The sequence below is a fragment of the Rhineura floridana genome, chromosome 4, assembly GCF_030035675.1.
Source record: "Rhineura floridana isolate rRhiFlo1 chromosome 4, rRhiFlo1.hap2, whole genome shotgun sequence".
NCBI lineage: Eukaryota > Metazoa > Chordata > Lepidosauria > Squamata > Rhineuridae > Rhineura > Rhineura floridana.
Genome location: NC_084483.1, coordinates 51,637,664 through 51,664,661, shown reverse-complemented (window position 1 = coordinate 51,664,661; position 26,998 = coordinate 51,637,664). Strand labels below are relative to the sequence as shown.

General features: G+C 40.9%; 1 protein-coding gene across 3 annotated transcripts in view; it reads left to right on the top strand.

The window, feature by feature from the left end:
- The window catches only part of KHDRBS2 (KH RNA binding domain containing, signal transduction associated 2), a 626,273-nt gene extending 599,592 nt beyond the window's left edge, over positions 1–26,681 (top strand). For 2 of the 3 annotated variants that reach the window (XR_009762509.1, XR_009762510.1), the window contains exons 9-13: positions 18,009–18,183; positions 20,134–20,184; positions 20,917–21,052; positions 22,691–22,774; positions 26,559–26,681. Coding sequence is in view for 1 of the 3 variants with exons in the window: in XM_061626253.1 (XP_061482237.1) it covers positions 18,009–18,106 (98 nt within the window). In the remaining 2 variants the exon portion in view is untranslated. Of the gene's footprint in view, positions 1–18,008; positions 18,567–20,133; positions 20,185–20,916; positions 21,053–22,690; positions 22,775–26,558 lie in introns of those variants that run through there. The other variant, XM_061626253.1, reaches the window with a different exon arrangement.
- The last annotated feature ends 317 nt before the right edge of the window (positions 26,682–26,998 follow it).

Below are 26,998 nucleotides of genomic sequence, written 5' to 3'. Positions count from 1 at the left end.
TTCTGAGTTGATGTGTATAGGATTGCACTTTTAATAGTGCTTAATTTTGGACACACTAGAGCCATCTGGTGTAAGGAAAAATATACATTGCATATATCCGCCAGGAATAGTCTCTTTACCAGAACATCTGAACCCATTGTTTTGCTTTTAGATAACTCATCACCGTTTTTTAAAAAAAAGTTATTTGGCCAGTTAATTTTGCTGAAATCACTGGAAAGCATTCACTCTGTTGAAGGAAACAATCATTTACTTTGAAAAATGTCAGAAATGGGTCAAAGATTACAAGTGATTAACACATCCAATAAGAATAACAAGAAAATGCAAAAAAGGGTAAAAGTTGCATAGGAAGAACAGAAGTTTATACAAGTTGACAGTTTCAAAAATAATTGTATTTGTTCAGCTGTTGAGAATCTATTAGCGTACAGAAAAGTTTCAGTTCCTTCATGCTTGGTTTAAAATAATGATTGCCTAATAGGATAATGTCAAACAATGATGCTAGCAAATAGAAAACATTCTTTCCACAGTCAGTATGGAAAGGATATGGAGCCATAAAGATGGGTGACAGCTGAGTGGATGGGCAACTGCCAGCCTCAGCATCCCATCCCTTATGGTTATGCCTTGCTTTTCTTTTCTGGGCTCTTGCGCTTTCCCTCTGTCTATTCCTTGAGATGCTCACCTACATCCATTGCCTCATCTGCACCCTTACCTCAGGTCCCTGCCTCCTCCCCCTCAGGTCCCTGCCTCCCCCCCCTCTTCATTTCATTTGTGTTCAACTTTGGTCCACCCAAGTGGCCATGTTAGAAAGATGCACACCAAATGATGGATGCATGCCCTAGAGATAGGTGAGTACTTGTCTAATGAGCAGAGGCATTTGTTTTTCTGCTTGTCCCACATCTTTGGCTCATGTGTCCATCTTCCATGTTTCCCCAAGTCTTGCATTATAACTCCTTTGTGTTTCCATACAGCAGCTGTGCCAGTTGTATGCCCATACACATTCTTTACCCTTTGCCTATGAAGCGTAGTAGCCTTTGCACCTTTCCTATAGTCATCAGAGTTTAGTGTGAGATGTGTGGGTTTCTAAACATACCAATGGAGATTTTTCCCAAGTCAACAATTGTAGCTTGCCCAGCACACCCATTCTCTCAGCTTTCAGATGGTGCATCTCTCACCCATGTTAGCAAAGCAGTTCACAAGAAGAACATGAGTGGACAGAATCATAGATGTGTGATGCCTTATTATATATACATAATAGCATCCAGTTGGTGCCTTTGTACTGGGGATGGAAAAACCTGCCAATTTTGGTTCTCTCCGTTTCTCATTTTTCCAGTCTTAAATTCAGTTCTTCACATTTCTGCAGCAATTTGCAATTTTTTTTAAAAAAACTTATTAAAATTCTCCAGCATTTTAGTGTGAATTTCTCCTAATAAACACATTTTTGTAGGCAGTTTTGACAAAAGTACACATTCTTGCAAGCCATTTCTCATCATATTATTTATTTATTAGATTTATATCCCGCCCTTCCTCCAAGGATATCATGCATTTTTGCATGTTATTATCACTCATATATTCACTTTTATGCACTTTCCCCTAACATATGCATTTCTGTAAACATTGGTTAGAGAACTGCAATGCAAAATTTGAACAAGTGTGAATTTTGAGATAGCTGTGTTTCGGTTCTCATATTGTTTCAGAAAGTGCAAATTTGATAGGTTCAGCTTGAAATGTGAATTGAATTCAAATTTATTTATTTATTTATTTTATTATTTGATTTATATCCCACCCTTCCATCCAGCAGAAGCCCATCCCTGCTTTGTACTACTATTTACAGAGGGATTTTGATCCAGAAAAAGCATTCATTAACAGAAGAGGAGAGTAGGCAACTTTTGCCAGTTCCTCACCCATCCTCATCTCACAGCTTGTAGACACCCCCCCAACCCCCCAGAGAATCAGCTCCAGATAGTTCAGGGCAGAAGATGGTGTGGAAAGCTTCAGAGGGAAGATGGAATTGGCAAAAATTACCTCTCCTCCCCTTCCATGACCAAATGCCTTCCCTGGATTAAAAGTCTTTCCAAGAGTGGAACAGCACCAGTTGAATTCCACCCAGTGAAGATTATTTAGTGTGCTATGAAGTATATTGTCACTGTTAAAATTAATGATAATAATACATGTGTATGTCCTTTTTCTCTATATTTGATGTTACCACTGAGAACATCAAGACAGAATATTAATCTAATATCAATTCCAGTGATATTAATTTCATACCAATTCCACTGATATTGTGATTTATTTTGGTAAGGCTCATGCACATTTACTTGCAAGTAAGTCCCATTGAGCTCAGTGAAATTTACTTTGGAGTAAACATGCTTAGAATGGCAGTGCATGAGTGCAATTCTAAATACTTGAAAGCAAATCCCAATGTAACTAATGGGATTTACTTCTAAGAAAACATGTTTAAGATCGGGTTGTCTTACATGTAGATACACTAATTTCATGTTTTCAAATTTCACCTCACTAATTTCAACATCACTTGCAAAGAAATTGAGAAATTCAAAAATCCTTACTTGTGTTGCTTTCTTTCACTCTAATATGTAGCAATAAGAAAACAGGATTTTCTTTTTTAAATTATCCTGGATTTTTTCTTCTTGCAGTATGCAAGTATCATCAGAGAAAGGATAGGCCTACTTTTCTGTTTATGGCTCATCAATCTAGTAATTTAATCCATTGTGACATCATTAATGTTTACATAAAGTAGATCCATTGAAATTAATGAACTTAAATTAAGATTCTACTCTGAGTATGACTAACATTGAATTACAATCCTTATATACCAAATTCTTCAATGTGGCTAATTATTTTATCTATCCATACATTCTCTATATGAATGTTCCTGGTTATATGGGCAAAAAGTATTAGGATCTAAGTTTCTAACTTGCAAGAGTTTATGGGAAGGACATTATTTTACTATGTTCTACAGGGATGATATGGCAAGAATGCTGACAATTCCTGAACTTTGCTTGTAGCTGCTACCTTAATAAATGCAACAAGTAATGGAATGAGGTTCTTAGTGATATAGCTAAAGTTTTCATTTCATCTTGGGTTTTGGTGTAGTGGTTAAGGTTTTGGACTATGACCTGGGAGACCAGGGTTCGAATCCCCACATAGCCATGAAGCTCACTGGGTGACCTTGGGCCAGTCACTGGCTCTCAGCCTCATGAAAACCCTATTCATAGGATCGCCATAAGTCGGAATCGACTTGAAGGCAGTACATTTACATTTTGGGTTTTACCAAATACCCCATGGAGAACTTGTCTTTCATCTCACTCTTGCTCTTTCTCCCAGCCTTTCTTCTGTTTGTCTTAGTATTCACCAGTATACCTGCACCTGGTGTCAGGCCAAGGAGACAGTAAAGTAGAGCTGCTGGTGGTGTGCCATCCACCCTACTGCCCACCAACTTCTCTGACCGAGCTGGCGGAGGCCATCTCAGCTGTGGTATTAAAGGAGGCCAGAACAATAGTCCTGGGTGATTTCAGTGTCTATGCTGAGGCTGCCTCTAGTGTTCCAGCTCAGGAATTCATGGCCTCCATGATGACCATGGAGCTATCTCAAGTTGTCACTGGTCTGACGCATAGGGCAGGGCACACCCTCAACATGGTTTTTGCTCCAGATGAAGGTAGGGATGTTCTGGAGATGGAGGGTGGATATCACCCCATTGTCATGGCCAGACCACTTCCTGGTGAAGTTTAGACTTACGGCTCCAATCCTCCCCTGTAAGGGTGGTGGACAGATTAAGATGGTCTGCCCCCAGAGACTAATGGAATCCACTGGATTCCTGAATGCCCTGTGGGAGTTCCAAGTAGATAGAGTAGGTGACCCTGTTGAACCCCTTTGTCACACTGTGGAACAGTGAGACATATTTGATTCTTAACACGGTTGCCCCTGAGCACCCCCTCCAGCATTGTGGAGCCTGGTTTGCACCTTGGTACACCTGTGAACTAAGGGCAATGAAACAGGCTGGATGACAGCTAGAGTGCTAGTGGTGAAAGACTTGCTGTGAAGCTGATGGACCACAAGTGAAACATCATAAACGTGCCTATTGCATGGTGGTGCAGGTGACAAAGAAGGCCCACTTCTCTGCCATCATCACATCCCAAGTAGCTGTCCAGTGGAGCTTTTCCATATTGTCAGGCATCTGCTGACATCAACTCCAGGAAATGGAATTTTAGATCCTTCAGAGGCCCACTGTGAATTATTTGCAAGGCACTTTGAGGGTAAAGTTGCTCACCTCCATAGCAATCTTGATGCCCCATCCACATCTACTGTAGTCCCTAGTGAGGTGTTCAGTGAGGTTTTTCAGTTGATGTAGCCTGATGACGCGGACAAGGTGCTTGCAACAATACAGCCAGCAATGTGTCCTCTTGACCCTTGCCCCTCTTGGCTTATTAAAGCTTGCCGAAGGGGTATGATCAAATGGATCCAGGGTGTAGTCAATGCATAGTTGTGGGAGCGAGTGGCCCCAGCTGCCCTGAAAGAGGCGGTGATTTCACCAATCCTGAAAAAGCCCACCCTGGAGCCATTGGTTTGTGACAACTACTGCCCAGTCACAAATACCCCTTATTAGGGAAGGTGATTGAGAGGGTTGTGGCACAGCAATTGCATGTACTCTTGGATGAAACAGATTATTTTGACCATTCAAATCTGGGTTCAGGCCTGGTTATGGGACTGAATCAGCCTTGGTTGCCCTGATGGATGACTTTTACTCAGAGAAGGACAGGGGGACTGCGACCCTGTTATTCTTACTTGATCCCTCAGTGACTTTTGATACCATTAACTATGTTATCCTTCTGGGCTGACTTGGTGAAATGGATATTGGAGGCACTGTTTTAAAATGGCTCTGATCCTATGTCCAGGGTCGTTTTCAGAGTATAGCATTGAGTGATTGTTTTTCAGACCCCTGGCAGTTGTGCTGTGGGGTGCTGCAGGGTACCATCTTGTCCCCCATGCTGTTTAACGTCTATATGAAGCCCTTGAGAGTCAGTGTGGCATAGTGGTTAAGGTGTTGACTATGACCTGGGAGACCAAGGTTCGAATCACCACACAGCCATGAAGCTCACCGAGTGACCTTGGGCCAGTCACTGCCTCTCAGCCTCAGAGAAAGGCATTGGTAAACCCCCTCTGAGTACCGCTTACCATGAAAACCCTATTGATAGGGTTGCCATAAGTTGGGATCGACTTGAAGGCAGTTCATAATAATAATAATGAAGCCCTTGGGAGCAGTCATCAGGGATTTGGGGCGAGGTGTCAGATGTACCCTAATGATACCCAGCTCTATTTCTCCATAACATCTGAATTGGGAAAGGCTGTGCAAGCCTGGACTCGGTGGTGGGCTGGATGAGAGCCAATAAACTGAGTCTGAATCCTAGCAAGACAGAGACGCTGTGGGTTGATGGTTCCCAAGTTCGATAACTGGATAGTTGCCTGCTTTGGATCGGGTCGTATTCCCTCTGAAAGAGCAGGTCCGTAGTCTGTGGTGCTCCTGGATCCATCTTTGTCGCTAGAGGCCCAGGTGACCTCAGTGGCTAGGAGTGCCTTTTACCAGCTTCAGCTGGTAAGACAGCTGCAGTTGTTTCTGGACCAGGATAGCCTGACCACTCTTGTCCATGCACTAGTAACTTTCAGGCTGGGTTACTATAATGCTCTCTATGTGGGGCTGCCCTTGAGGTTGGCCTGGAAGCTGCAGCTGGTGTGAAATGCGGCAGCGCAACTGCTCACTGGGGCAAGGTATCACCAACATGTCACCCTGCTACTGAAAGAATAGCACTGGCTGCCCATCAGCTACCAGGCCAAGTTGAAGGTTCTAGTTTTGGTGTACAAAGTCCTATACAGCTTGGGACCAGGATACCGGAAATATGATCTTGCCCCTTATATACCTGGTCAGTCACTACGTTCTGCAGGTGAGGGCCTCCTGCAGATACCATCTTTTCAGGAGGTCCATTCCGCACAACATAGGAAATAGACCTAATCTTTGGAATTCCCTACCCTTAAATATTAAGAAAGGTGCCATCTCTGTTATTAGTAAGCAGATGATCAAACATTGTCTTTGGTGTTGATCAGTTAGCTACCTAATATGCACACAGCTATCCATTTTCACCTCTAGCTCTTTTACCCTTTAGGGTAGTGACTGACTGGCTGTTAATGTTTATATTATATTTAAGACTTTATACTTAAGACACAATGCTTTTCCTTCTTGTTTTCCCAGTTTAGTCTGAACCACCATCTTGATCAAAAAAGGTCTGGGGCGGGGGGAAGAAGCCATCTTAGGGACAGAGTCTCATCCATTCAGCTTACTGTCCAAGAGGGAGGGGTCCTGGTCCTGTCATGGTGGGCATCCAGAAACATCATGGTTTTTTGAATAATGAATGAAGACTTTGGAACAGTTGGGCCTATAGTCAAAATATGTATTCACTAGAATCAGAATGCACATGGAAATACAATATGTGATTATAGCAAACTCTAGGGAAGGAACGTAATGTTAATTCATCTCAAAACAGGAATTAAAGGAAGTTGTAATAAATAAATGCAGACAGTGTTTTTTAAAAAACTTCACTGTGCTCCACTAAAGTGAGTTTTACCATTTACTTCAACTGAGTTAATAATTGCAGCCAAATGTAGGTAATCTTCCTTAAAATAGTCACAGTGTAATCCTATTTGGAAGTAAGCCACAATGAGTTCAATGGGACTTCCTTCCAGGTAAGTGTCAATCAAGTAAATGGAAATCACATGTTCATTTCAATGCAAAAAAGTGAGGAAAAAAATCCCCTTGGCGATATATTTCATGTAAAATTAAGATATAAACACACATATGTTTTAAAGCCTTTTATATATTATTTATTTAAAAAAATAAAACCCACTGTTTTGTCCCAAAAGATGTATTAAGGTCATTGGAGGATATCCAGCTAAGTCATAATCCAAAGTAGACCCACTGAAATTATTCTGGGTAATTGGATATCACTGATTGTGACTCAGTTTTCGGATTGATTTAATCAGACTAACTTATGCACACAACTAACTTTTTCTGGAACGGGACCTGTAAAGGCCACTTCGAACATTATATTTTTAAGCATACTCATAATAGTGTGAATATGACAAGTAAGCGTAGCATACATTTGAGAGAAAGCAAAGCTATGACTGGCTCCTGTTGAGCATATATACCATGTGGGAAGCCTGGGTTTGGCTCATCTACATAATAATATGTGAAATGGTTAGTATAGATTTTAACATGTTTGTATAAAAATTCATATTTCATTATTAATCAAATTATTTTTATAAAAATGCATTAAATATATTAAATAACTGGGATTTTTAAAAAAGAAAACATTTTATTATTTTACAATCATCAATTCATATCTATCCTGGATAGATTTTGCTTTTAACCATATTACATATCATTTATTCACTCATTCAGCCAATTTATAGCAAAGCAGCTTAACATCATAAAATAGATGTTATTCTATTTCATAACAACCAATATAAAACAGAATAAAAAACACTAAAATATTATTTAGATTTAAATACATAAACCAGTCAGATATGATGAAACTTTCCACTGCAGTCAAGCATTAATAACCAGCAGCCAGCTGCAGAAAAGTACCAAGTGCAGGGAATGTCAACCAGATTTCTTAAATGCCACAGCAGACGATCTCTCACATGCTCCCCCTTCATATTCTGGTGCAGTTCTTAAAGGTTCCAACATGCCAAAATGACAAGCCTCAGCCTGCTTCTTCAACCTATGACTATCTCTGAAGCACAAGTGTCGGGGCAGTTCCCCCATCCTTCTCGAGCACCAAGCTGGAGAGAAGAGCTGAGATTTGTCATTTTGGCACTGCACTTTGGAAATGCAGCCTAATTGCTGGAATGTTTTGCCAGCTCCAGATCCAAGCTCCGAGCTGGGAGGGGAACAAGAAAGTTCATCTGACCTCACACTGCATCTGTGGGTGACTGCAGATGATGATTTTAACATATCAATCAACCCTCATTTTGTATTTATATTTCTTTTAATTAATATCTTAAATAATTAATCCCTTTTAAAAAGGTTATTGAAATTAAAGTGGAGTAATTTGTGGCATTTCAGTCTGGCTGTCAAATTTTGCATATACAGGAGATACATATCTCTTGCACTTATTACATTAGTGCATGATCACAGTATCCTCTTAAAATGTCTGCAGATGATGCATCAATAAAAGAATGCTTCCAGCACATACAGGAAGTTTACTCAAAGCCCAGTGAAAGTAATGGCAAAGAGCCAATGTGAATTTTAAGTAACACTGCTGAAATAATAATAAGTAACTGTCAATTGATCACAAACCAAGGAGGCTGGCAGCTAGCGATAATAGCAATTAACTTCCTATTCCCCATTTAATGGTGGGTTGCAGTATTGATTCAGTGAAAACACAGCAAATTGGAAGCATCCACATTAGTAAAAGGGTTCTGCTCATGCATTTAGTATGTGTGGCTTTAAAACCAAATCCCATAACTCTTGATTAACTTGTAGCCATGATTACTTGTGTCCTTAGTCTTTTCTTTCCAGTTTCTGCAGCCTTCCTGAAATCATTCTAGTCTGAAGCAGTTCTTTCTGATATCCTGCACATCTCTTCTCCCATTTTTCCCCCAGGTCAAAGCTCAAACCAATAAATACAAGAATGTTTAGTGGGGGGAGCCTATGGTAATCCTATGCCCACTTATCTGGGAATACAGCTCATTGGATTTACTTTTGAGTATAGGATTGCACAGTAATCATAACAAGTAGAAGCAAAGTGTTCTGGTTGGTCAGGAAAACAAACAGCCTCTATTTGATTAGGAAGTTGTGACAAAGATGAATCTGCAATAAAAGTGATATATAAGGGGGTTCTTTCTAGGCAGGAATGAATGCAAGAAAGAATGACCTGATACAGTAGCAAGTTCAAAAGGTTTTATTTATCTAAGCTATTGCAATAGCGGCACAATCAGATACATCAGCAACAAAGGGCTGAGTTCAGTCGGCCCCGGGGAGAAAGAACAAAGGCTTTTTATACAGTTTAAAATGCAAAACTACAAGAGTATATAAAAAAAATGCCTCTAGCCATGAACCGCCCACTGGCTAAACCGCCCACATTCCTTTTGCATACCAGTCATTTGAGATTAATTTTCGTTTCTTTTGTTTCAACCTCAATTTCCTGCTATGTGACGGTGTGATTGGATTGCGGCGTGATTGGATTGTGGTGTGATTGGATTTTTACAACATTTCCCCCCTTTTTGTCAAATACTGTTTACAGTATTTCAGACAAACTAATACTGCTGTTTCTCCCTTAGTATCATTAAATATCATTTTTCAGCATTAGGAGTTGAAGAGGTAAGTTTCTTAAAGGCAAACATCGCCATAGAGCAACACCCTGGTAAGCATTGTATGAAGCAACATACAGTGATCAGTAATACAGTAATTACTACAATAGAAACAGAGTTTTCAACCATGTCAGATTGGGGAGCCAATTAGTGAGCCAACTCCAATTCCATCCAGTCCAGACCTGGTCTCCTGCATGAGCTACTTGGACTATGTCGTGAGCTAGTTCAACACTTACTTTTCCATTATCATCTATCTTTACACAACAATCTGAAGAGTTTGCGATCAGGCTACATAAACCTCCCCTGTCAGTCAGCAAGTAATCTAATCCCAGTCTTTGCTGTAACACATTTGCACGAAGTTGAGATAACTCGTCTGCTACCAGTGAGAGGGCCTGGGCTGTGTCATTAGCAAGAATTTCTACCACAGCTTGTAGCCTGATAATGGAATTTGTCATTGTTCTAGCCCCTCTTACGCCAATAGAAGACCAAGTTAGGGAGTCATAATACTCCACAAGATCTCGAGGGGTCCAAATCTTTTGGCCCCAAGTCTGGGTGCTTGCATAAATATTTCTTTTCTGTACTTTGGCATATATTGGTTTAAATATCGGAGTGTTGAGGGGTGGTAGCGGAAGGGCGGCCGTAGGGTTGCAACAAAGCAGGTTCCCCACCACCCACTTGGTAAGACTCAAAGCTCTGTTTCCACAGATAAAATAATGTCCCATTTTAGCTGCCTTAGTTTTCCCTCCAAAAGGTCCTTTATCCCAGGTATGATTACCATTCTCATCAGTATAGGCGGGAAACCGGTAGGGATCATACCATCCTCCAGAAAAAGGTGAAGGGAATCAACAATGAGCACAACTGGTGGCATCATAATCACATAAGACAACATTAGTGGATTTTGCACCACTGCCCTTAAGGCAAGCTGGATTATTTACCGAATACCAAGTCCCGTTTACCACCCAGCTCCGCTTAAATCCTTTGATGGATGTGCCATTTCTAAACTTCTATTTTAACCTTTTTTGACTATCGACATGGCTACCAGAAGTTTTATTTGGCTCTTACAAGTGAAGAATGCAAAATATGTCCAATAGTTGTTTGGGTTCAAACCTGTGCACTGGCAGCCTGGGTTTTCAGATTCCCCACCCTCCGATGGTGTCAATAGGATATCGAAATCATTTTCTGTGGTGCAATTACAAAAAGTTTCATTCAGATGGGTGGCATTCCATTTTCCATAATAGGAACAATTCAAGCCTTGCTGTCCCCATAGGGGATCATCTACCCAATCCAAAGTGTATGTACATTTTGAAGTTCCCACATATCTCATTTTCTGGGACCCTTTTCTACATGTACAACACCATGTTCCGGTTATTGGGCGTACCTCCCACCATTCAGAGTTTGATCTGAACCCTGCCATACTCCAGGTGACATTACTTGCATTGATTTGATTGTGGGGGGGGTTCCATCATCATTTCGAACGCTGAAAGGGGAATAGGGATAAAAGTCAAGGTGGTAGACACAGAACTGCTTCCTTCTATGCACATCCAGCAATTGGTGAGATTGGTATGACTGGTCATTTGCTCTACAAGTTGAAACAATACATTAAAGTGCAGAAGACTAGTTACAATGGGAAACAACACACAAAATACTACAATCTTCATTGTTAGAGTTTTCATTGTCTAATGAATCGTGTCTTCAGGCCGAGACCCGGTACGGTCTCCACTAGCCACTTTTCTTCAGTTTTTTTGAAGCTTCCCCTCACCAGTTGCTAGGGTCTTGGCTACCCCGCCGTCAGCAGCTTCTCATCCTGGTCTGCAGTCGTCTACTTCTCATCCTGGTCGGTGCTGGGGACCTCTTTTACACCTGGTGTGGTGGACCCATAGCCAAGGAGGCAAAGAATCCATTAATTCCTGCCGTTTGTTACAGATAGGAGTCAAAGCCTCTGAGGTTTCTAGCAATGACATCGAAGAGGCAATATTTTCTTCAGGAAGGTGGAGGAAAAGGCCTTCCTCTTTGAAATGAATTGTAGCCCTCAATTTACATAATAAATCTCTTCCTACCAAGTTAACGGGCAAGTCTAACAATAGAAAGGAATGCTCAACACTCAATGGCCCGACCTGTATTTGGAGGGGCGAAGACACAGGGCAGTGGATTGACTGACCTGAAATACCAACCACTGTACGTTTTTCCTCAGTCGGTGGTGCTGCCATCAGAGGTAATGAGGAGAGGGTTGCCTCTGTATCTATCAAGCACTCATACTTTTTCCCATTTACCGTTAATGTAATAAGAGGCTCTTGTCCAGACAATAAAAATGATGCTCCAATAAATTTGGGGCCATCCTCTCCCTCATGATGTCAATCATCAAGAGAATCTTGTGCATAGTCAACCAAAGCTGTGGCCTCCATTTCCAGACAGCTTGGTCCAGTTCTTACTGCTCCTTGCCCCCTTCCCCTATTTGGGTAATTTCTGACTTCCTCACGTCTTTCCTGACCTTTTTCCTTCCAACAATTTCATCTCATATGTCCTTCCTGACCACATCCATAACATACGTAAGTTGCTCTTCCCCTCTGGGACATTCCTCGGCCCCTTCCTCTGTTCTCCAATTTCCCTGTTTGCATTCCTTGTAAGGCCAAAGCAAACATTTTGACTGTTTTTTCTTCTTTTCTCTTTTCCTGTTTAGTTTGTCTCTATTGTTGTAAGCCACAGTTGCCCAAGTGAGAATCTGGGGCATGTCGGAATGGTCATAGGTGTCTTTGTTGTTAAGAAAACATTTTATTTGTGGATCTGTGATACTGCTTTTAAAGAAGCCCCTCATCAGTACTAGATTGTTAGGGTTGTCTGGGTCCATTTCTCCCCAGACGCGTACGGCTTCCTTAAGGCGTTGGTAAAAATCCCCTGGGTGTTCCTCTGGTTTTTGCTTTATCTCTTGGACCTTTTGCCAGTTTATTTGTTTTTGGCCAGCCTCCTTCATCCCTTCAAGCCAGGCTTGTTTAAATTTGTTTAATGCCTATTCGTGGTTCAGATCATTGGGGTTCCAGTTAGGGTTTTGTGTAAAGGTCCCCAAGTTCAATTCGGTCACTTGGGCAGTCGTGGGATCATTGGGCCCTCGCATCTGAAGCTGGGCTAAAATTGGGGCAGCCTTTCCTACTATCTCTTCTTTCTCAGCCTCAGTTAGTAGACTGGTACTGAGTGCCTGTATATCAGACCAACTTGGCCTATGGGTCAAGAAAATAGTCTCATAGGTCCTACACACCCCTTCAGGATCATCTCGAAATCTTGGGGTTTGGGTTTTCCAATTTAACAAGTCTGAGGTGGAAAATGGGATATGCATCATGCGGGTCTCTACCCCGGCTGCAGTTGATATTGGAACCTCCCGGAGTAGCATTTGTAAGCTAGTTGAAGCTAAAACCTGTTTAACCTGTTTAGTCTGTTGGTGGGGGGTCGTGAAGCTATAGTTTGCCCACTTGTTCATCCGCTCTGAAGTTAATTCAATATTATCGGGGTCCAAAGATTGGAACAGATTATTCTGACTTTGACTACGTAGATAGTAGGGCTCGAAGGTATTTGGTGCAGTCAGTGTAACGGGTACGACGGGATTGGATGGCAGCTGGGGGTTAGATGGCAACTGGGGATACAAGAACGATGTGGTCGCAGGGACCTCAAGAGGGTCTTCCTTTTCACTCGTGTCTGGATAAGGCATCTTTGGTATTTGGAGCAACAGGGGTGGTGGCTACCATTTGCTTCATTTCTGGTCTTATTTTACATCTTTGGGGGCCATTGTAAAAGAGAAAAAGGTAGTCCATCTGGCCCGGGAAATTATCTTCTAATAAGAGCCTAAGTTTCTTTAATCTATTAGAATCAAAAGTTCCATTCTCTGGCCATTGGTCATCGGGGTCCCAATTACTGGTGTATACTAGCCACTGAGAGGTACATAAATTAACAAGTTTTGGTTTAGAGAGTCCAGCTCCTCCACCTTGCTTCAACCAATTTTCTAAGACACAGGCCAGGGGAGTGTCAGGCACAATCTTAGAAGTGGCCTGTCCCATTTTCCGGTCTGGAGTGTTACAACCCTTACTGCCTCAAAGCTAGAGGACTTACAATAGGGAGTATCACTATGTGGAACTTTTATGAACACATTCACTCACTCACGCACCACCAAACGTCCTGCCAGTTCGGGAGCAGTTTGTCACATAGGGACTGCGCTACCCACATGAGCAGACAGATGGGCTCATACAGACCAGGCGTGGTACACCGTGAGGGGGTCAACAGGCGTTAGCCCTAGCCACAACACGAGACTCATCTTCCGGCCCCAAACACAAATTCACCAAGTACTTTCACACAAGTTCCCTTTCCCAGACACAATCGCAACCTGACTTTCAATCCTCCCGGGTCTACTTGCTTTCTGACCGATTTCCTACGGTTATACTCACCAATTTTAAGTTGTTACCGCAGGTCCTCCTGCGTAGGCTCCACTTATCGCTCGGGATGACTCTGCCTCTCCACCGATCCAGGATCCCACACAACTGGGCAGTGAGTTCGTGATCCCCAGGACGGGGAAGGCAGATCACCCCAGAACGACCTTGGGGGCCCACCCAGGGACGCCAGAACTGTTGCAAAAATACTTCGAACCAAGGGGGTTGTTTCCAGGCGGGAATGAATGCAAGAAAGAATGACCTGATACAGTAACAAGTTCAAAAGATTTTATTTATCTAAGCTATTGCAACAGCGGCATGATCAGATTCATCAGCAACAAAGGGCTGAGTTCAGTCGGCCCCGGGGAGAAAGAACAAAGGCTTTTTATACAGTTTAAAATGCAAAACTACAAGAGTATATAAAAAAAACGCCTCTAGCCATGAACCGCCCACTGGCTAAACCGCCCACATTCCTTTTGCATACCAGTCATTTGAGATTAATTTTCATTTCTTTTGTTTCAACCTCAATTTCCTGCTATGTGATGGTGTGATTGGATTGTGGTGTGATTGGATTGCGGTGTGATTGGATTTTTACAACAATAAGACAAAAGGAAGGAAACATTTGCAGGAATCAAGGCAAGATGTATCTTTCAAAATGTTTATCCACAGTGTGGAAGGGAAAAAAAGATCTAGAGACAACACCACCGAGTGCTCATAAAGTTGTTGATGAGAACAGCTAGTCACACTCAAGATAGAGCTTGAGGAGCAACAGCAAGAGTTACTAGCCACATGCATACATAGCATTAAGCTGAAGATCTGTATGCATGAGTGGCATGCACCACCAACAGCACAGGCAACCCTTTTCCTGCTGCTTTGCTCCTTCCACTGCATAAGCAGCAAAACAAGCCAGGATTCAGCATTCAATTGCTTTCCGTTACATGAAAAGCCCAAACCCAGTAGCTGCCATAGCTTCAAAGCAAGCCAGGATATGAAGTCATGGTTTAAAGCAGTGGTTGGAATGTCCAGCCTGCAGGCCTAATTAGACCTACCAGGCCTTGGAGGTTGGCCCTCCAGGGCATTTTGGGCAAACAGTCACATCTTTCCCAGGCCTGGCATCATTTGCTCGTGCCATGGCTAAAAGGAATAAGGATCAGGAGCACATTTCAAATACACTCCCAATTCCTCCTTTGCAGTCAAAGTTGGTGCTTTTTGAGTGATTCTTTCTTTGCATCTCAAACTTGAAGAATCAGGAGTGCACTCCCAATTCTTTACTTTGAAGCTGATCACTGGACATCAGGGTGATGTCAGATAACTGGTCTTTGGAGCATGGAGGAGTTCAGAATCTGGCTTGGTGGATGGATTTAGTTCCCTACCCCCGATTTAAAAGTAATTTATTTTTCAGCAGAGGAAGGGATAGTTCAGGATGTGATCTGGCTAATGAAGAAATGGCCAGAGAGTCAGTTTCTTCCTGGAAAAATAAGCAGGCCGTATATGAGACAAAGGGTAACTAGATGATAATGAAATCTGGAAACACAGGAAGTACAAGTTGTGCTTCTTCTATGAGCACATACTACAGGGGTTTGCACAAACTGAAGAAATGGTCATGGGTACCACAGGCACACCACAACCAAACACACACTGCAGCCTATTTGCTTCTTTCAAGCCAAATTTCAGCTGTAGGTGCCAGGGACAGCTTCTGTGGGCACACATGCACCCACTGCCTCCATTGGTGACCCTTGACATACCATTATATGCCATTGAGACTCCTGCAGTTTTCCTGAGGGAAGCTACATGAGTTTACCACACATCAGATAATGTCATAAATGGCCCTATGACTACATTTGGGAATAGCCTGTAGGGGTGTTTGCCCATCAGACCTGGTTTAGACAAACCAGTTCATCATGAACTGTAAAAGTATTATGCTGTACCACCTCAGAATGCGGATGGAATGGTCCTTCCTTAAAAAGCTTCCTGCTCCCCTGAAAAGTTAGCATATCATATTTTTCCTAGAGGGAAACATTCAAACACAGAATCTACCCTACACATATCACATAGTCCAGGAACAGTTTTACCATGAGCTTAGCTGTTTACCTATACTGGGCTTAAGCAGAGCACAGAAGATAGACTAAGAATGGCCTTTTTCTGGCACAATTCATGCCTTTTTAGAATACACTTCATCAGAATCATGTCCTGTTCCCCCAAATGTCTGCTGGCCACTTTATATCTGCTGCATAGAAAACATTTGCCAAAAGAAAACAAACTTTCAATGAAGGAGATTTTAAAAAGTGACCCATAGGCATTTGGAAGGAAAGAATTGCCTCTGGTGAAGGGGATACTCTGCTCAAAATGTGTGAGCTGAATTGGAGTGCTTCTTTTTTCTAGCCCCTTTATGGGACTCGTCTCACTTCATTGGGTTTGAAGATGGGTACTGCCCAGTTGTTCCTTACTGTATTTGAATGCTGTCCTCATTCTGATTAGCACTTCTTCAAAGAGACAGAGTTGCTACACAGTGATTGTTTGTAGCAACCACCACATTGCATCTGGTTGTTTAAGCCCACCCATTCCCAAACCTCAATCTCAGTAGTGCAGGAGTTAGCGTAGTTTGGAAGAGGAAGAGAAGAATGACAGCAACTCTTGAATATGTCACAATGACAAAGTATGGGTTTAATTGGCTTGAAATGCTGATGAAACTTTGTCATGCTAGAGGATAACTAATCTGTCTTGAGTGCCCTTACATTTGTACACGACCTACACAATCTGCTGCCTTTTCCAAGCAGACCTAGCAGGTCTGTTATTTGCCACTGACCCGTGTGAACAGACATCACACAAGCTCTTGTTGTCTAATTGGTGTCTTGACCATAGGCAGTTTGCTAGTTTGTTCGTGCTGGTGCACAACTTAGGTCATTGATTTGATTCATTTGGGAATAGGTTTGCAGATATAATTGTGCATATTTTACTTCTTTAGCTTACTAATCACAAGCTGCCTTGTTCTCACCAGGATGTTGTAACCAAAGGAGATTTCCCTGTAAAAAATGTGAAGGGTTGGTCATTGATAGAAATGGTCACAGTGGCCTGAAAACTAAACAAAAAATGTCTCACCTCACTGACTGCTAATTATATAATTGCTCCTCATCTATAATGCATTGCAGTGATATCTCTGAGGAATATTTCAAGAGACATAGTTTAAAGCACATGGCTTAGAACTGAAATCAGGGACTCTTTCAATACCTGAAAAAGTTGGCTCCCAGAAAAAGAAACACATTTGGTAATATTCCCAAACTATATCCTAGCCCTTTTAATGGAATATTTGTTTGTATGACTTACAATACCATCCAGACAGTCTTCAATGATACTGATTATTTGGATCCAGTCCACTCTAGCTTTCAACTGGTTTTAGGACAGAAACTGTCTAGTTGCCCTGTTGGATGATCAGTATTTGTATGTTGGTGGGCAAATCAGCAGAGATGTTTGCATAACAGGGTTTGGATATCCAATACTGCTTCAGGAAGCCAACAAGTAGATGAAAACCAGTCATCCATCATTATATATAGCAAAGTTGAGAATATCACATGCTAGTGAAATTTGTAACAGTGACATTAAATCCACTAAGAGCCATGAGAGCTCCAATTAATACAGTAAATCAATATATTCTTGTTACTGGGGTGATCAATATGCATATATTAACTAATATATTTTCATGTGTACTCAGAATTATCTGCACACTCTGGAAGACTCTGTTCTAATGCTACCTTAGTTCCAAGTAGTTTCGATTCTACACTTTTCTTTTCTAGTCTAATATGGAATAAGAAAATGTATTTCAGTTACCCACTTCTGATTCAACTCCTGATCCAGTTAATGTACTAGCTGCAGAAAATGATATCCACTTGGTGCTTTAGCATAGCATGTTAGAAACTCAGTTATGGAATAGGTTTGGAGCCAGCAAACTTAAAGCAAAGGGTTTTCTAGGGCTGATTGTGTTACCAGTAAATTGGATATTCATACTTTGCATCAAATGAGGGAAAGAGGCTTGTTGGTCTTTACTGAAAGCTGCCTCAGCAGACATTATAAATAAGATTTTAGGGAAGACATGGTAATGGATCATAAAGCTGTCCTCATTTTTATTTTATTTTATTGCTAAATGCACCATAGGGAACAGCTTGTTCTTGTACACACACACCTACCAAAATAAAGCAATCTCTTTTCTTCTTGTTTTGTCTGTTTTAGCACAAGAAGAGTGGGCCATAAGCCGTCCCAGCCTAAAAGCGCCACCTCCCAGATCAACCAGAGGGGGTTACAGGGAACACCCCTATGGTAGATATTGAAGGTCCTCCTCATCTGTGACCTCAACCTTAAAGACAATTAATAACCCGTGATCTCCACATAAACAGCAGCAAGACAAGTAATAGTCCATTTCTTTTCTATCCTAGGAATTACTGCTTATGATTACTCTATATACGTCTTGTATTTCCACAATGGAGTGACACTGGCACTAGTTTTATTTTATAACATGGACTTTAAAAGACCGTTGGCAAGCATTGACTAAACAATTCAGCAAGATGATGTTCTCTTGGTTGTTCCTCACTGTTGTGTGTAATTCTAAAGCAAAACAGGGGAAAAAAGCATGAAGCTACATCGATTTCCCTCCCCACCCCTCCCGCCCTGGTACTATTAAGGTCAAGTTTTTATTTAGGGTTGCTAAAAATGTAATGATTTTTTTTAACCAGATTATGAGGTTGTAGATAAGATGTTTTAACCTGTCTTTTTAATATATGTTAGTTAGATTTAAGATGTTCAATATTAAGTTTGTAAATTTCATTTTAAATGCTGTTTTAACGGGGTTGACAAGAAGCTACTGTATGTATGTAGCTAACTGAATTTGTCCAGTGTTTTAACCTGTATTTGTTTTGCTTTTTTATTTTAAAAAAATCACATAAAGTTCCATGTGTAAGCTTCTCTAAATAGGAAACCATAATTTTGTCAAATATGTTTGCCATAATTTGTCAATAAAGCTGAAACCTTTTGTAAGAAACTAAATTTGGAATTACGTGTGTTTAGCTTTAAATGCCTGCTTGATTTCTTCTTCAAGAGATGCCTAAAATGTTTTTGATATAAAAACTTCTTTCAATAACAAAATATATAAATGAACCCAAGTTTGTTTTAAGAATATGTACAAGACTTTAAAAGTTGTATTAATAACTTATGGTTGTTAAATAATTTAAAAGCTAACAAACTAAACTGTGACATGAATCATGGATAGCAGACACTAATGTATAACATGTTAATGAGAAAAAAAGATGTGGCTTTAGAACAATAAATGGATTTTTAAACGATCCTCTAAGCTTGATCTTGCTAAACACACACTCTGATTGACTTGTTTGTATTAGCATGTCTCTCGTGAGAATGTAATGGAGTTTAAAGAGGTAAGATTACCACTTACCAGTGCTAGACTGTCTAAATGCTAGTTCTTCAACCTTTGAGTTTCCCGCACATTAAATATCCCATTCAACATGTAAGCATTGCATAGACTCACCTTATTGTTTTCACTCTGAGGAGTGTGTTGACTGCATTTGCGTAGTTATCTAATAATTTGTCTTGAGAAACCAATCATCAGTGTCACTGCCCAGTTGTTGCTCTTCAACTTCAAAAACTTTATTTGTAATTTTCAGTGCTAATTATCACCTCCCTTGAAGGCAGTTTAGAGGGCTGTTATTTCTTTTGAGAATATCAGACTTGATGGCTGATGATTATTAAGGAAATATGTCGCAGGACTCAAAGGATGACTAAACGTTAAACAGGTAACATTAATAGTAACTCTGTAATTTTGAGTATGCAACAGCAATGTTAAATATTCCAAGTGATTAAGTACTGATAGTTAAAAAAGTAAACCTGCCAAAACATAACAAATAGGTATTATAGGCTATTAAAACAACTAATTAACATTAACTAGTGGCAACAAAATTATTTTACAATATATAACCCTCAATGCAATAAACAGAACTAAAATTAACAATAATAGTAATGCAACTCTTGCTAACAGTGAATATATAACCTAAATTTTTATGACAAAAAAGGAAGACTTTATAGTAGGGATACCAAAACTGTGAAATCTTTTAACTACAATTTTTTGTTTCTGGTGGCTTTTTGTCAATGTGATTGGTTTACTTTTTTGATGAGAACAGAACATAGGCAGTTGCTGTTCATTTTGTTTAAAAAAAAGTCTCTTGCAGCTGGAGTTGCATGCTAACTTTCTTGACTAGTCTTTGAAACATATGTCTTGTCAATTGAATCTGCTGTGTACCTTAGCTAGCTTTACATCTGTCACACTGAATGTTCTGTCTCGCTGTTTCAGAGATCCAAACACATTGGACAGCAAATCAGCAGACAGTTACATAGTAACCAGGTAAGCAATAAATACAGTTCTTCATTTACTGATACAAACAGGGAGCTCAGAGCAGAGCTTGGAAAAGTTACTTTTTAAAACTACAACTCCCATCAGCCCCAGCCAGCATGGCCACTGGATTGGGCTAATGGGAGTTGTAGTTCAAAAAAGTAACTTTTCCAAGCTCTGGCTCAGAGTACTGTAATTGTTGTTTTTTAATTCATGCAACTATTGCCCATAAAGAACAATTTGATTTCACTTCATTCAGATCCCCAAAACTTGAAAGTAAGAAAAAACTCTGTTAAGGGGGAAAGATACAGAAGCAAGTTTATGTGTCTGAAGCACTATTAAGCAACTTCTGATGTCTAAGAATATTTACAGTAGTTATGAGCATGATGTATTAAGTTGTTTTTCTTTTAAAGGCAAGAGCACTTTTTGAAAACCATCATATAAATTTTGTAAATAAACTCTCTATTGTAAGCAGAAAGGCATTAAATATACAATTTTCCCTAGGCGTTTATTATTGGTTATGTTTGCCCATTTTTGTACTAGATTTATATATGATAGAATCATGGCAATAGATCTCTTTCATCTTGTTGATTCCTCTATTCCACTTTGCAGGTGACGCCATCTTAAATTGGCAGGCTACCAGATCATATAAAATGCAAGAGAATTGATGAGTCCCCCACTCCCCCTGCTGACAGATTTTGCATTTCTGATATAACTTTTTGTACATGTGTTTCTCCTCCACAGGTATTCCTCTATGGAGGAAAAATATTACGCTGCAATTGGCCTATGAAAAATATCTAAGTGGGACTTTCAGTCTTTCTTCCTCTGTGCAATACACTGTATAGCAGTAAATAAGGAAGATTAATTCCTCAAGAGAAAGGTTTGTGTATAAAAGGTTTCTGAATTACACATGGCCTTGCAGTGACAGAAGAAGTCAACTTTGTAGAATCTTTTTGGAGAAAGTAGGGTGGTGGTGGTGATTTTTCCTATTAGTGGCTCAGTCATAAAGAGCCTCACTGAGTTCAGTTAAAGTTTTGAAACTGATATGACCACAATATAAGTTAACTTCAGAAAGGGTGGTCTAGATCCTGGTTTTATAGCAGGGATGGGGAACTTGTGGCCTGCAGATATTGTTGGACTACATTTCCCATCACCCCTGACCATTGGCTCTGCTACCTGGGATTAAGGGTCCAACAACATCTGGACATCGACAGAATCCCCATTCCTGTTTTAGACAACAGTTTTGAAACCTTCTACCTTCAGGCAATCCTTTCCAGACTGCTTCAGTGGTTGAAAAATATCTTTACATCTGTTGTAGAAAAAACCTTTGTTTCTTGCAGAAGAATCTAGAGAATGTTCTAGGGTGCACAGTGAGTTTACACAGATCCCTGACAAAGCTATTGGGGGTTCTCATTGCTCTGCTTGAAGTGAGAACACATCTTACAATTTGCAAAGATAGTGGTGGATAAGCTTCCAGGGCTGATCTCTTTGAAGCTTCTGAAGAAACAGAGGGTTCCCAGGAACACAGTTGGAAACCATTGGTTTGATTCAAATCAGATACTACATGGCCAGCGCTAAATCACAAATCACAGAATCTATTCTAGACAACCATGGATTTTCTGAGTAGCAGTATTTCCCAATTAAATAACAACAACAACAACAACAATAATAATAATGGTTTGTTGTGAGGACAAATAAAATACAAATTCAAAAAAAATCCAACACTTTCTACATTAAGAAAGATGTCTTGACTTACGTTCTTTCTGGTCCTTCTCCATGATAATTACAGCATTTTTCTCTCTTTATCATGTGCTCAACTGGTGGGTGCCAGCTCATAAGGGTTTTGTTTTGTTTTGTTTTGTTTGTCATGACTACTTCTGACCTGTTCATAAGACCTTTCACTGGATGGTGCTCAGGATGTCCTGGACATTTCCTTCCTCAAACAAGCATATTTTCAGGAGTTTGTTTCTTCAGAACTTTGCTTCAGGCCTAGGAACAATGTTTCCCTGAATTCAGTGCATCTGCATTGCTGTAGGTTGGGGAGCAGTCTGAAACTGAGCTCCAGGAAAATGTGGAAACACTAAGATCCTAAGGCATATGGCAGGAGTAGTCAACATGGTGCCCTCCTGATGTTGTGGACTACAGTTCTCATTATCCTTGATTACTAACCATTCTGGCTAGGGATGATGGGAGTTGCCATCCAAAACATCAGGAAAACACCATGTTGGCTACATTCGTATATAGCATAGTACTACTTCTCAAAACTAAATTGGTCTGGCCTTGTGAGTTGGTTGGATGGGGGACCACTTGGAGATCATATATTAGTTCCATGGAAGAAGAGTGGACTACAAGTCCAGTAAATAAATAAATATGTCAACAAGGCCAAAGTCAGTCATGATTATCATCAGAGTATATTTATAGCTGTAATATTGGACAAGGAAGTAGCATAACAAATATTTTAAAGGTAATATCTTCTGCACCTATCATTCATGGAGTTATTGTCTCATTTCATTCATAGGATCATTACTGTTTCCAGTGGAATGGACAGTGTGTGTTACACAAAAAGCAGACCTTTAATTTAACAGTACAAGGACGAAGCAAGGTAGGACAGCCTTCCTGCCTAAAAGAATATGGGATTTCAATAAGGATTAAAACTTTTATCAATTTGCTTTTTGTCAATATAAATATTTTAGAATTAGGATTGAAATTATTCATCAGTAAGTCTGGGTTGGCAGCACTGTGTGTCATACACGAAGCTGTTTAAGCCAAGGTATTTTAGGTGACTTTCCAAAGAAATTATTTTCCTGTGCTCTTGAGACAAAAGATCTGTTCTTAAATAGTCTCAACACAATACCTGATTTATTTAGAGCATTAAATAGTTGATGTAATAACCTAAGCAGTTAACCAATTGGTTGGATCATAGCCCTAATTGTACTGAAACTTTGCTGTGCTAGATACATGGAATGTAGTTTCCTATCCTATTAAGAATTATGGTCTTACAGGTTTCCAAATCAAAGATGGGACCCCTTGCTATGTGACTTACTATGATTATATTACAAATCTTTTTAAAAGTATATCTAAGGAAGCTCACTTTCTTAAAGGTAAAAAGACTATAACAATTGAAATTCAATAAGTAATCCTTGGTACATACTGTTTTGAGGGTTTATTTTGTTCATACAAATGTTATAAAAAGGGTCCATTTGATGCTTATGGCACAGAAAAACCTAATCACCTTTGGCATCTAACATTTTATCTTGTCATGAGGAAAATACCATGTTTAAGATTCAGAAAGCATGAAGGCGCTTTCAGGCTTTCACTCTCCAATCCGTAAATCACAACTGAGGTTTATAGAACAAAGGCCAATTTTAGACAATTTTAGCAAGCAAATATATAACACTCATTCATGCACTAAGATGTCAAATGGAGTGAAAAGTTGATTGGACATCAAAGCTTTACCTATCCAGAACAGAGTTGCCAAGACTATGTCCTGTCAGAGGATAGTTATGTTCTTTAAAAAATATTTGAATACTTAAATTTTAATGCAAATGTCTGTATCAAATATAAGGCCTGACCATGGTTGTATATCAGTGCAGACATTGTGTGTTTCTTTCGTGTGGTGTACATGGGTTGTTGGTTCCGTCCTGCCATTCAGCTATGATTCAGGAAGAAACAGGTGACTGCCATGGCAAGACAATATCACCAGGGAATTTTAGGGTTAAATTTTCAGTAGGGCTTCCAGTGGAACATTAGGGACATTCAGTCTTCAACCCAGAGAAGAGATCTTCAAACAGATTACAGTTTGTTACATGTAAGCCCTCAAGTATATGTCATGGTCAGAACACTTCCTGGTGAAGTTTAGACTTATGGCTCTGATCCTTCCCTGCAGGGGTGATGGACAGATTAAGATGGACCGCCTCTGGGTATTAATGGAATCCACTGGATTCCTGAATGCCCTGGGGGAGTTCCCAGTAGATAGAGTAGGTGACTCTGTTGAAGCCCTTGTTACACTGTGGAACAGCGAGGCACGTCGGGCTCTTGACACAGTTCCCCGCAAGCGCCCTCTCCAGCAATATGGAGCCCGGCTTGCACCTTGATACACTAGTGAGTTAAGGGCAATGAGACAGGCTGGATGACGGCTAGAACACAAGTGGCGAAAGAGGCTGATCGGGCATGAGTAAAACATCATAACCATGCCTACTGTGTGGCGGTGAGGGCGGCGAAGAAGGCCCATTTCTCTGCCTACATCGCATCCTCAAGTAGCCGTCCAGTGGAGCTTTTCCATATTCTCAGGTGTCTGTTGACAACAACACCAGGAAATGGAGTTTTAGACCCTTTGGAGGCACACTGTGAATTGTTTGCAAGGCACTTTGAGGGTAAAGTTGCTCACCTCCATAGCAGTCTTGATGCCCCCTCTACATCTACTGTAGTCCCCAATGAGGTGTCCAGTGCAGCGTCTGCTGCAACTTCTTGGGAACGGTTTCAGTTGATGCAGCCTGATGACGTAGACAAGGTGCTTGCGATGCTGCGGCCAGCAAAGTGTCCTCTCAACCCTTGCTCTTCTTGCCTCATTAAAGCTTGCCGAGGGGGGGTTGACCAAGTGGATCCAGGGTATGGTCAATGCATCATTGCAGGAGGGAGTGGTTCCAGCCACCCTGAAAGAGCCAGTGATCCAACCACTCCTGAAAAAGCCCACCCTGGACCAATTGGTCTGAAACAATTACCGACTGGTCACAAATACCCCCTTCTTAAGGATGGTGATTGAGAGGGTTGTGGAGCAGCAATTGCAAGTACTCTTGGATGAAACAGATTATCTTGACCCATTCCAGTCTGGGTTCAGGCCTGAATTGACTGAATTGGCTTTGGTCGCCTTGATGGATGACCTTTATCAGGAAAAGGACAGGGGGAGTGCGACCCTGCTATTCTTACGTCACCGCTCAATGGCTTTTGATACCATTGACCATGGTATCCTTCTGGGCCAACTTGGTGAGATGGGTATTGGAGGCACTGTTTTACAGTGGTTCTGATCCTATCTGCAAGGTTGTTTTCATAATAATAGCATTGGGTGATTGTCTTTTGGCCCCCTGGCAGTTGTGCTGTGGGGTGCCACAGGGTACCATCTTGTACCCCATGTTGTTTAACATCTATATGAAGCCATTGGGAGTGGTCATCATAAGATTTGGGGTGAGGTGTCAGCAGTATGCTGATGATACTCAGCTTTATTTCTCTGTAACATCTGGATCGGGAGACTCTGTGCAAGCTCTGGACCGCTGCCTGGACTCGGTGGTGGGGTGGATGAGGGCCAATAAATTGAGTCTGAATCCTAGCAAGATTGAGGTGCTATGGGTTGGTGGTTCCCGAGTTCAGATAATTGGTCAGTTGCCTGCTTTGGATGGGGTTGTACTCCCTCTGAAAGAGCAGGTCTGTAGTCTGGGTGTGCTCCTGGATCCATCTTTGTCGCTAGAGGCCCAGGTGACCTCAGTGGCTAGCAGTACCTTTTACCAGCTTTGTCTGGTAAGACAGTTGTGGCCATTTCTGGACCGGAATAGCCTGACAACTGTTGTCCATGCACTGGTAATCTCCAGTCTGGATTACTGTAATGCTCTCTGTGTTGAACTGCCCTTGAGGTTTGTCCAGAAGCTGCAGCTGCTGCAAAATGAGGTGGTGAGACTGCTCACTGGGGCAGGGTATCGCCAACATGTCACCCCGCTACTGAAAGAATTGCACTGGCTACTTATTAGCTATCAGGCTATGTTCAAGGTTCTAGTTTTGGTGTACAAAGCCCTATACAGCTTGGGACCAGGATACCTGAAAGGTCATCTTATCCCTTATATACCCAGTTGATCACTGCGCTCTGCAGGTGAGGACCTCCTGGCAGATACCATCTTATCAGGAGGACCGTTCTGCACAACATAGGAAATGGACCTTTAGTGTGGTGGCACCTACTCTGTGGAATTCCCTCCCCTTAAATATTAGACAGGCGCCATCTCTGTTATCTTTTTGGCGCCAATTGAAGACCTTCCTCTTTCAACAAGCCTTTTAGGATGAGACCTTATCCCAGTCTGCGTCTGTGTTGGAATTGCTTGTTGATATGCTTTTAAACCTTTTAAAAAAAACGTTTTTAACCTTTTCTGTTTTAAAAGATGTCTTTTGTAAAAGATGAAAGCTTTTTAAAAAAATGTTTTTAAAGACTTTTGTTTTAATGTATTTTAAAGTTTGTTTTTATGATGTTTTAAAGTGTTTTAGTGCTTTTGTTTGCTGCCCTGGGCTCCTGCTGGGAGAAAGGGTGGGCTATAAATCAAATAATAAATAAATAAATAAGTATATATATTCACAGAGTAAGTCAGGTGATGAGGTAAGGCTTTTTAAAAAAATTCTGTTTTACTCAGGTGCGACTGATGGTGTGGCCAACACAGCACTACAATCTTCACCAGTCAGCTATCATTTCACAATAGGCAAACTGTGACTTGAGAATGACTGAAAACAGCAAGCAAATGTTGATTGCTAAAACGTCCTGCGCTCCTGCTAAAGCACCCCAAGAAGTTAACTACTTCTGATACTATCAAGGTAGGTTTTTTGTCTGATATCAAAGTGAGGCATATTTTATTATTAAGATGCTGCCTCTGCCAGATTCTTCCCCAGATCTTAAGGTCTCACTGCATTTAATATGTTCACTGGAAGAAAACTCAAAACATCAAAATCTGTTAATTTTCCAGAGGTATGTTTCAGGAATTTTGCAGGACAGGTGATAGGAATTCCTGCTCTTTTTTGCTGCCCTTTTCTGGTGTAATGGTTAGAGTGTTGGACTATGACCTAGGAGACCAGGGTT